General features: G+C 43.1%; 1 protein-coding gene across 1 annotated transcript in view; it reads left to right on the top strand.

Moving 5' to 3' along the window:
- The window catches only part of erbb3b (erb-b2 receptor tyrosine kinase 3b), a 24,536-nt gene extending 13,437 nt beyond the window's left edge, over positions 1-11,099 (top strand). Inside the window, exons 12-28 of the mRNA XM_079522442.1 lie at positions 1-125; positions 803-935; positions 1,491-1,584; positions 2,400-2,557; positions 3,416-3,472; positions 3,566-3,707; positions 4,240-4,359; positions 4,819-4,917; positions 5,384-5,569; positions 6,125-6,280; positions 6,530-6,605; positions 6,771-6,917; positions 7,531-7,628; positions 8,072-8,239; positions 8,340-8,411; positions 8,764-9,049; positions 9,193-11,099. The exon at positions 1-125 is cut by the window's left edge and continues 72 nt beyond it. Of these exons, the coding sequence (XP_079378568.1) occupies positions 1-125; positions 803-935; positions 1,491-1,584; positions 2,400-2,557; positions 3,416-3,472; positions 3,566-3,707; positions 4,240-4,359; positions 4,819-4,917; positions 5,384-5,569; positions 6,125-6,280; positions 6,530-6,605; positions 6,771-6,917; positions 7,531-7,628; positions 8,072-8,239; positions 8,340-8,411; positions 8,764-9,049; positions 9,193-10,409 (3,334 nt within the window). The 3' untranslated portion in view covers positions 10,410-11,099. The remainder of the gene's footprint in view (positions 126-802; positions 936-1,490; positions 1,585-2,399; positions 2,558-3,415; positions 3,473-3,565; positions 3,708-4,239; positions 4,360-4,818; positions 4,918-5,383; positions 5,570-6,124; positions 6,281-6,529; positions 6,606-6,770; positions 6,918-7,530; positions 7,629-8,071; positions 8,240-8,339; positions 8,412-8,763; positions 9,050-9,192) is intronic.
- Positions 11,100-11,915: the final 816 nt, after the last annotated feature.

Here is an 11,915-nt window from a genome sequence, read left to right as displayed (position 1 = left end):
CGACGGCAGCGTCTACCTCAGTCTGAACGCCAACCTCTGTTACCATCACACTGTCAACTGGACCCGGCTGTTCAGGGCCCGCCGGAACAATGACATCAAGAGAAACAGACCGTTGGCTGAGTGTGGTGAGTCACGCACTGGGTGGGGAAAAAGTACTCACATTTTGTACCTGAGTGAATGTACCAATACTGCAGTGTAGAATTACTCTCTTACTTACAAGTAGGAGTCCAGAATTCAAAATGCACTTGAGTGAAATTACAAAAGTATTGGCATCAAAATCTAACTATAAATGCACCAAGTCTCTGTACGGCTGTACGTCTATAATCCATGTAACTCGAGAACCGTTCGCCCCACTGCCTTCAAATTCGACACACGCGTTCCACACCCCCACAGGGAGTGCAGTGCCCGGTGTCGAGACCCACGGTTGTCCAGAACCGCCACAAAAGGCTTCCGCCGGCGGGGGCATGCATTTACAACTTGAATCGTTCCAAGTAGGCCAGTGCCCAACGGGCACCGCTTTAGAGGCTCCAACGCATAATATCTGGGTAGGCCAGTGCCCAACGGGCACCGCTGTAGTATACTAAAAAGTACCAAAAGTAAAAATACTAATTATACAGAATATCCCATTTCAAGTTTTCAAAATAATCTTTTGAAAATAATAGATCTACAAGCTCGATTGTGAGCTTGTAGATCGTCTATCTGCACTGGGTCGATTTTTTGAAAATGTTGAGTTCCCTGAATTGATATTCTTACAAAAAGCACTAATGATACCTATTTGGTCTTGTCCTTGATGTTGCATCAGAGGCAGAGGGCCGCGTGTGTGACCCGCTGTGCTCAGACTCAGGGTGCTGGGGCCCGGGGCCCGACCAGTGTCTCTCTTGCAGGAACTACAGCCGAGACGGCACATGTGTGGCCAGCTGCAACTTCTACACTGGGTAACTATTCTAAACTATACATAGAGTCAAACACATATATTCTAAGGGTTTGCCTCTAAGCGTGTGTGTGTGTGTGTGTGTGTGTGTGTGTGCGTGCGTGCGTGCGTGCGTGCGTGCGTGCGTGCGTGCGCGCATGCGTAAGTGCGTAAGTGCGCGCGTGTGCGTGTGTACGTGCGTGTGTGCGTGTGCGCATGTGTGAATATTAAAATATAAAAATTAACTTTAACAGACCAGCGGGAGGGTCAACTTTATTGTCCACTACTTCCGGGCTGCTTCCCTACTTCCTTCACAGGATACTAATTAAGGCTCTGTTAGATTTAGTGTGCAGAGGACCTCCATAACTCTCAGAGTTACACACCCGTACGGGGCCATTTGGAACCCTTTCAAGGACACTTTGAAACCCACTGGTGTAGCAGAGTGTTTCCAGTGAGCCAACACGCACAATAGCAGAATGGAACAGAGCCTTCATTAGTATCATCAGTAACACTTGTGAAGGAAGTAGGGAAGTTCTTTCCAAAATGGCGTGTATGCATATGGCCAATTCTGTGTCCCCAGAGTGCCGAGGGAGTTTGCAGGACCGCAGAGACAATGCGTAGCTTGTCACCCAGAGTGTCAACCGCAGGATGGCAGAGCCACTTGCACCGGACTGGTAATCACTTCTATTAAAAATTACAAAGGAATTGTGGAACAATGCTGTATACTGTAATCAGTGGTGGGAACTTGAAAAGTAACTAAGTACATTTACTCAAGTACTGTACTTAACTACAATTTAGAGGGTTTTTTTCTTGAGTATTTCCAATTCCCAATACTTTTACGTATTACTCCACTGCATCTCAGATGCAAATATTGTACTTTTACTCCACTACATTTATTTCAAAACTTTATCTAGTAGCTACATTTTGGATTTGGAGTATTATTACTAACCATACATTAACCACATCAGCCCTATATACATTTCGGCCATTCGAAAATGGCCGTTCAAAATGCGTCACATCTGTGAGCTTGTAGATCTCCTATTTTCAAATGATTTTTATACATTTGAAATGAACTTGAAATGGGACATTCTGTATAATGAGTACTTTTACTTTTGGTACTTTAAGTAGATTTTGATGCCAATACGTTTGGACATTTTGAATTCTGGACTTTTACTTGTAATGGAGTATTTCTACATTGCAGTATTGATAATTTTACTTAAGTAAAACATGTGAGTATGTTTTCCACCACTGACTGTAATAAAACGTCCAAAATTACATATAGCTGTCATCTAAGGTCTCAGTCATCCTGGCATGGAAATGGAGAATTAGCAACGTCTGAAGCATAAAAGCCTTGCATTCATTCCCCGTTCATCACTTTGATGGTGAACATGCCCTCTTCTCTGTCATTAGGATGACCGCTCATTCCAATAAACATTACACTTTTGTCATCGATCGCTTCTCTTTCTCTCATCCTCTTTCTTTCTGCAAGGGCGCAGATGAGTGCGTGGCGTGTGCCAATCTACGGGACGGCCCTTACTGCGTGTCCTGGTGTCCCAGTGGCGTGAACGATGGGCATAGGGGGCTCATCTTCAAGTACCCCAGTAAGGAGGGGCACTGTGAACCATGCCACCATAACTGCACACAAGGGTGAGACCATAGTATAGAGCACTGGTTCACAAACACTGGGTCGGGACCCATTTGTGGGTCGCGGACACATTGTTATATATGGTCCCCGTAATTTTTGTTACCTACATTTGGTTTTTAATTATTATTATTTCAAAACATTTTCAAAAAGCATTCCCAAAAAAGCAAAACTTTTCATAAATTAATAACAAAATCCGATGATTATTTTAGTAATGTCATGAAGAAATAAAATAAATATCGAAGACATTTCATAAATTATAACAAATATTTAAGATATACTATTTAGTTTGGGTCCCAGGCGAATATCAAATTTCTGTTTTGGGTCACGGGCTGAAATGTTTAGGAACCACTTCTATCTAGAGTGCCGAAGTCTGGCGTAATTTCATATCCTACCCGGTTTGTGGTTTTTTCCCACCCATTCTGAATTCTCATATCCTTTTTTAAAATCAAATAAGTCAATAAGAATTGTGTTCCAAAAATAAAGAACGAAACAAATTGAGTGGCTGACTGTCAGCCACTCATATTATCAACGATACAGAGACAATATCCTAGAGACAGTTAATTTTGGACCACAATGCTTATATGAGAGGATTTTAAGATGATGACACAATGTTATTCTCCCTAGAGAAATTATTTCTGCAAACCAGGGGATGAGTGAGTGACATCAGGACTTCGGTAGTCTATACATGCTGTATTGTACAGGGTGTATCTCTTCATAGATATCAATGGAGTCCATTGATATTTATAAAGAGATACATGAATGGAGGCTATGCTAATGCACGCACATGCATAATCCTGTGCAGATTTAGCACAATAATTCCATATAGGCCTAACATGTTATATATGTCATGTATTTTACAGATGTTCAGGACCAGGGTTGAGTGACTGTTTGGAGACAGCTCAGATGGCGATTAGTAGGTAAGTGCCTGCCTCCCCCTGTTGGTTGATATAAAGCACTACAGTTATATCCAAATAACTTGACAAACAGGCCATTCTTCACTCGTCCTCCAGTGGTCAGATCACGGGGATAGCTTTAGGTGTCCCCGTTGGCCTGATAGTCTGCCTGGTGCTGTTCATCCTGGGCCTGCTGTACCACAGAGGCCTCGCCATTCGCCGCAAGAGATACATGAGGAGGTACCTGGAGAGTGGAGAGGTGAGGTGTTGCTATGCCAGCTAAATCCATTCTTTTTTTTTAAATTAATAGTCACCATAGTTCATTTCGTCAACTAAAACTATGACAAAAAATGTTCGTCAACTTTTTTCATTGACAAAAACTAAATATAAACGAGCTATGATGACTAAAACTAAGACTAAATGTAGTGACAATTTCGTCGACAAATGAAAAAAGACTACATTGTTAGGGAGGGACTAGTGGAGAAAAGATCCAGTAGAATGTTTGATTGCACTCAGGTGTTGCCCCTGTCTAAAATTGGGCATTACGACGCCATCAAGGCCCGCCGAAATACATTTTTGTCGACAAAATGAACTGTAGATTTAGTTGACTAAATCAAAACATTTCAGATGTCTAAAATGTGACTAAAACTAAATTAAATTGTATTCAAAAGACTATGACTAAATCAAAAGTTGCTGTCAAAACTAACACTGATAGTCACACAGTATAGGCAGTATTGGAAAATGGAATCAGCTGAACATGATAAAATATTCTGTTATGTTTGTTTGTGCAGTGCTTTGATCCAATGGGTCCGGGGGAGAAGGAGGCGAAGGTTCACACTCGCATCATGAGGGCCCCAGAGCTGAAGAAGATCAAAGTCCTGGGCTCTGGGGTGTTTGGCACACTGCACAAGGTGGGGAAACCTTTCATTTTTGGCTGGTATACCAACATTGCTATACCAGCTTCTTCAGTCTATAGTGTACATTGATTGCATATTATATCTTAGCTATATCTAGCCATATCAGTAATAGTCGGTAATAGTCAGTAGAGCGGCCGGATGTTCGATCCCGGGCTCCCCCAGAGTTGGTGTCAAAGTGTCCTTGAGCAAGACGCTGAACCCCTAATTGCTCCTGATGTGCATTGCATGTGCCTTGCATGGTTTCCTCTCCCATCGGTGTATGAATGTGTGTGTGAATGGGTGAATGTAATGCACAATCTATGTAAAGCGCTTTGGATAAATATATGTATATTTAAATGCACCATTTACCATTTAGTAATAGGATTGTATAAAAAGTTAATCTGGTGTTCTTCTACAAGAGCCCCTTGCGGTCTGAGAGTATAATTTGAATGAATGAATTTGTGTCTTGTTTAGGGCTTTTGGATTCCAGAGGGAGAGACAGTTAAGATCCCGGTGGCCATTAAGACAATACAGGACAGCTCAGGATGCCAGACCTTCACTGAAATCACTGATGTGAGTCTAACACTCATACTGTACTCTCACACTTTAATAACCTAATATATCCTTAATGGTAACATGAGATTGAACAAGATGGCGTCTTGATGATCATTGCTATAATTCAGAAACGGGTCCCCTGGTCGCACTAAACTAAACTTGCAGGTCTTCTACTACATTGAATGGTAGAGTGACTGATGTTAGTCTGCTCAAACGTTACTCTTTTACCTGTTTTTTTACTAACACTAACTTTACAAAGATTCCCAGAACATCGGGATGAACCTGTGTAGTTTATGGCTGCTCCAACAGTAGTGGCAATATTCAACTTTGGAGCAGTGAAAGGTCCTGAAAGATACATAACATCAGTCTTACCCAATACCCAATCTTTCTGTTGTATGAACACATGGCTGCTGTACTTTATACCTCATACTTTAAATGCTTAGTAGCATTGTCTTTACACGTCTTGCTCTTGCTTGTTGTGCAGCACATGTTGGCCATGGGCAGCCTGGACCACCCGTACATCATTAGGCTCCTGGGCATCTGCCCAGGTGCCAGTCTGCAGCTGGTCACACGGCTCAGCTCCCATGGTTCCTTGCTGGAGCACATCAGGTGCCACAAGCATCGCATTGACCCCCAGCGCTTGCTCAACTGGTGTGTGCAAATTGCCAAGGTAAGCAGATCTGCATAGGCCTACAAGGGTAATGAATATGAACGTGTACGTAGATATAGTGTTGAATATTGGTGTTTCTGTTTCATTCATTCGTTTTTATTTATGTTTGGATTCTCCATAGAGTGCTACAGGGTTGATGTATTTTTGTAGGCCAACCCAGAAGTTATGCCCATCATGAGTTCTCACTACAGAGCTGTGGATTTTGGATAAATTGAGTAATTGATGTTTTGTTAGTACTTGGAGGGCAGTCTATGTCTATGACATCACTCAGAACGTCAGTTTTATGACCTCAGAAATAGACAGACAGACAGACAGACAGACAGACAGACAGACAGACAGACAGACAGACAGACAGACAGACAGACAGACAGACAGACAGACAGGCACGCACGCATGCACGCACGCACGCACGCACGCACGCACGCACGCACGCACGCACACTGGCCCCGGACATACCTGACTGATAACATTACTTGCACGCTCTGCTTGCGCAAGTAATAAGATACAGTAGCATGAGTGATGCACAGATTGTCATGGCAACTGTTTTGGCCTCAGGGTATGTACTACCTGGAGGAACACTGCATGGTCCACAGGAACCTGGCTGCCCGCAACGTTCTGCTGAAGAACGACTACCAGGTCCAAATCTCTGACTACGGTGTGGCCGATCTCCTCTATCCTGATGACAACAAATATGTGTACAGTGATTCCAAGGTAACCATGAAACGTTCAAATCTACATACACCTTTAGTCAGTGGTGGAAAGTAACTAAGTAAGTAAAGTACTCAAGTACTTTACTTCTACCCCACTACATCTCAGAGGCAAATATTGTGCTTTTTACTCCACAACATTTTTGGGGATCTTGAGTTACTAGTTAGTTTGTATTATTAGAAATCATGCATTAATGATGCATAGAATCAGAGCTTTTAATATAGCTGCTGTGTGATTTGTCTCTCCCACCAGAGTCCCATAAAATGGATGGCGTTGGAAAGTATCTTGTTCCGAAGATACACTCATCAAAGTGATGTTTGGAGTTATGGTGAGGACTCGGAGATATAGCAGTACGAGTGTGTCTGTGTGTTTGAAGTGAGCATTTGTGTTCAGTGGTCTTTTTTTTACTTTTAACATTCAGTTTAATTGGCAAAATCAAATACAGAATTCTGTCTAAATGTAATACTGGTTATTGTGCATATGACTCACACAGGAGTGACAATCTGGGAGATGATGTCGTTCGGAGCACAGCCTTATGCATCTGTACAGCCCCCGGATGTGCCCAGCCTTCTGGAGAAGGGCGAACGTCTCTCTCAGCCTCACATCTGTACCATAGATGTCTACATGGTTATGGTCAAGTGTGAGTAACATGCATTTTACATTGTGTCGATTTATAAATAATGTATGATTTTTGAGGGGCGCTAGCCCCTCCTATATACAGGTTTAATGTTTGTTTTTCCTTAAACAAACATTAAAAACGCCATTGACAATGAAGGGAAAATTACGTCATTTTGTCGCTAACACAAACATTAAATGCCATTGACAATAAAGAGAGTTTAATGTTTGTTTTGTCCGTGTTTGTTTTACATCACCATTACATCACCTAGCATAGCATTGCTATTTTCACTATTTCTGGACCACAATGTTGTATAAAATAGTGGTTTGATTTATTTGATTATTTAAAGAAAATGTAATAGATTTAACATTTTCTCATCGATTTGTTGGTATACAGTATACATTTATTAAATAAAAACAAACATTTCTTGATTATTCAATTAATCGAAACAGTAATCGTCCCAATTGATAGAAGAATTGGCTAATTATTGATAGTTGCAGCTATAACTTACACACAAATGCATACAAAAGGATCGCATATATACTGATATACATTGATGTACAGTTTGCAGTTGCACACACAAGTAACATCCATGGAAGGTGATAGCAACGTTTTGTCCTTTGTTTTCCATCTGCAGGCTGGATGATTGATGAAAGCATTCGCCCGACCTTCAAGGAGCTGGCCAATGACTTTACACGAATGGCAAGGGACCCACCTAGGTACCTAGTCATCAAGGTGAGAGAATCAGTACATTCTGTATTCTCTCTGAGTACAGTTCATGTATACGCACAATAATGCATTGTGAAATGTATATTACTACCCTCTGTGTACACTTTCAATATGTGCAGTAATTCATATTAATTTATTTCTCTACCAACATTGCTATACCAGCTTCTTCAGTCTATACTAGTGTACATTGATTGCATATTATATCTTAGCTATTTCTACTTATCTATGTGTTTTGAATTTCTGAATTGTTGTAAATCATTGAATTGTTTCTATACCGTTGCTTCAGGGTATTGGACCAACCTCACCGGGACAAATTCCTCATTATGTACAAAACATACCTGCTGGCAATAAAAAAACTATTCTGATTGTGGAATGCAGACGTGAATGTGAGTCCATGGCCCTATTAATTACTACACTTTGAGCTCTTAAATTCTGATGCTGTCCTTTAGTTGGCTGGCGGGGAAGCGGCCTCTGAAGACCCCCACCAAAGAGAATCAGAACTGGACCTTCTGGAGGCAGAACTGGAGGGCCCAGACGACGAGGGACTGGAGGAGGGTTTGGCCACATCTCCTCTCTACCTCTCGCCATCTTCTCGTCTGAGGATGAGTTCTTACAGGGTACTGCTTCCTGCCTTGTCGTTTAGAGACTCCTGCAAATGAACTTGGAACTAGTGCATAATCTGATTAATCTCTTTCCCTCTTTACTTCCCTGTTATAGAGTGTCACCTCTCAGGCTGGACAAGTTGGGTATCTGCCCATGACACCTAGCCCAGGGGACAATGCTCGCCAGGTTTGCCCCACACACGCGCACACACGCGCGCACGCAACGCCGCGCGCGCGCGCACACACACACACACACACACACACACACAAAACTATACATTGTATATGTGTCAATGATTCCCCGTCACAGTTGACAAAGGAGGATATATTTGGCCGGGAGCAGTGAACACAAGCACTTTAATCAGTATTATAATTACAATACTTTACTCAATCAATATTATGACTCAGCACTGCCAAAAAAATCATTCATCCAGGATGTGAGACATACACTATATAAAAAATGTGTCACCCAGAAATGATAGGATTGTTTCTCTCTGGGCTGCTGCAGTTCTCTAAGTTAGTGGTTTTGCCTTTTTCAGCTCTGGTCTCAGAGGGCTCGTCGGAGCTCTGCACGGACAATGTCTGAGTGGTCCGAGAGCATCAGGAGGAGTGGCCGGGAGGTAGAGCTTCCTGAGGCCGTCTCATTACCGGGCAGCCTTCGCAGGGCCAGGCGTGTCACGGAGCGCGGCACTTCCCGTACGCCCAGCAACATGCACAGGAAACGATCCACCGCCTCAGAGTCGTCTGCCCATAAGACGAATCTGGAGGAGGAAGTGGATGGCGATGGATATGTTCTTCCTGGCTTAGCTGGCACCCCGCAGAGAGGTAACTATCAGACGTCTAAAAATTCTGGATTCTGGATAATGGCATGCGGAACTTCTCCGATATCATCGCGTCACGACTGTTGTGTTGCAGAATGAGAGTTTTCCGGAGCAGTGTCATGACTTCCTTTGTCATCTTTTTCACAGACATGCCTAGAACTACTCATCCCAGTGGAAGGAAACCGACATCTTCCAGGAATAAGCAGGCTTACTTGGTGATCGCCTCTGACCCTACCCAGGAGTATGAACTCATGATCCAACAGCCTGGTTCTCCTCCTCCTCCTCTCTCACCCGGAAGCATCTCTGTGCGATGCAATGCTGCCACAGGTGTATCATGGAAGAAACCCTCACAACTACCCTCTCCCACTTTCAAAGCACCTTCCCTTGTAACACCTGCTTCGCCATTATTGGAAGAAGAAACTGTGCATAGGGAAACGCAGAGTGACCATTGCGATGGAGGTGTGGTGGAGCCACTGGCCTCCACAGAGGATCGCCAGCTCGTTGAGCACCCAGAAAGTGTGACAAAGGCCATCGCTGTGCATGGGGAGACTGACCTGGGGACTGGGGAACAGGAATACATGAACCTCCAGAGCTCCCATTCTGGGGACAGAGAGAGGCCACTATGGGATAGACGAGAGAGTCAAACATCTGGGGACAGAGAGAGGCCAGTGTGGGAGAGACGAGAGAGTCAAACCTCCGTACAGAAAAATGCAGAAACAGAGGAGACTGAAATTACCAAAGATAGCCAAATAGGGGAGGGGGTGAAAACGGAGCGGAAAACGAGTAGGGCAGAGCAGGAAGTGGAGGTTGAAAGGGAGTGCAACCACACAAATAAACAGCATAGACCAAAAGAGACAGATGTGCACGCAGCTGGCACGGGCCAAGTGGAAGAATATGAGGAGATGGCCAGCGTTGGAGGGGCGTCCCATGAGTCAGAGGAGGCAGAGTACCAGAACCTCCCAAAGCAAGTTCAAGCTGAGGAGACGGAGGAGGAGAAAGAGGAGGAGGATAACGAAGGGGAGCGCGAATACATAGATAAACAACCGAGACCGAATGGGAGCTTGAGCATCGCCGCTGTGCTCAGGACAGATGTGGCCACAGCTGTGGCGGGCCAGCGGGGAGAATACGAGGAGATGGCCTGCGTTGGAGGCGTGTCCCGCGGGTGGGAGAAGGCAGAGTACCAGAACCTCCCGGTGAGGGGGCAGGCTGTCGCTGACGATGTGGGCAGCAGCAGGTGCAGAGGTGTTGGGGGATACATCAAGGCGTGTGCGGGCGTAGGAGAGCCAAGCAGCAACACATCATTTGACAACCCAGACTATTGGAACAGCAGACTGTTCCTTAAACCAGATGCTGTGCGCACCTAATAATGTGGACTGGGACACAAACACTGTCTAGCTTTATCAGCTATTCCAGTTTTTCTGCTATGTTTGCCATTGCTGTTTTCTGAACATTATTGCGGAAAAAGGAACAGCCTCAAGGAAGCTTTACATTTTAAATCGATACAGTTTCAAACCTCAGCGTGGGTATGATGTTATATTAAAGGTGTCAATTGTAAGTGCACCGTTTTTAAATACTAACACAAGACCAAAATCATTTGTACTCTTCTTGTCCAATACAGACTGCATGGCTCATCACAGAATTATTGTTATTCTGTTTGCAGTTGGACATGGTGTGACCTTTTTCCCAGCAGCCATTTACAGGAATTGTGGGTGTTTCATTTAGTTGTCTGTGCGAAAGCATGACGTTAGCTGGACTTTTACTTGTAACAAAGTATTTGCACATTGCAGTATTGATACCTTTACTAAGTAAAAACATTTTCCACCACTGGTAACGCCTAAATGAATACCACAACCAGCTGTGTTTACCCATTACAATTAAAACGTCAGCTGTGATAAGGCTCCATTCTTTTAAGCTCATGTTTACCTTAAGCATTACACTGCCTACCTTAAACCATATTGTGTAATATGTGGCATTGCTATGAAGTATCCATATTGTTTTATACAAGATCAATCTTTTTTGTATTTTTATTACAATGTGAATTATATATACAATAAAACAATACAATACACATTTGTTGTGTTGTGTGCGTGTGCGCGCGCGTGTGTGTGTGTCACTGTGTGTGTGTGTGTGTGTGTGGGGGGGGGGGGTAGCGAGGAGGAGGCACAGAGCATAGTGAATAGAGAAGAAGGCATATGAGATAACTGGATAGTAGGTGGGCACCAAGGAAGAGTGGGCACCTAGGTGTTTTATTGGCATTTCTTTTCCCCAAATGTTGAAATAAAAATATTTGGGAAAGGTCTTTAAGTAATGTAAAGTACACATGATTATAGAATTATGCTTAAACATTTGTCTAATATTTCTACAATTGCTACAAATTGTTGCTACAAACCCGGTATATCCAGTCATTTGGGGGCATAAAAAAGAAGTTGAAGGATAAGGCCACAACAGATCACAGGATCTACTGAATATGAAGGTAGCCTACTGGGGGAAACCACACTGTGTGTCATAGGCTCAATATGTCAGTTTGACACATTCAGTAGATCCCGTGATCTTTTGTGGCCAGATGTAATTTCTTGGGGTCTAGTAGGGCTATAGTAAATGATAAAAAAAGAAATCGCTATAAAATGTTGTAAAAAAAATACATATTTAGCCCCATGCTCGAATGCCCCCCTGTCAAAAACAGCTAAAATCCCTAAAACGAAAGAAAGCAGCAAATGGAAAAAAAATACACTCATCTTTTACTTTCTCTAATAACAACCTAAAACATGAACCTTGGTTGAAAAAAACTAAAGTTGTCCTTTAAGTCTGATAATGATGTATCCTGCATGTTCACATCATGTATACTTTTCATTACTTAACACTATTTTCAC

Source organism: Electrona antarctica (assembly GCF_951216825.1).
Source record: "Electrona antarctica genome assembly, chromosome: 2".
Taxonomy (NCBI): Eukaryota; Metazoa; Chordata; class Actinopteri; order Myctophiformes; family Myctophidae; genus Electrona; species Electrona antarctica.
The sequence above is the reverse complement of the archived record's forward strand: the minus strand, read 5'-3'. Positions and strand labels throughout refer to the sequence as shown.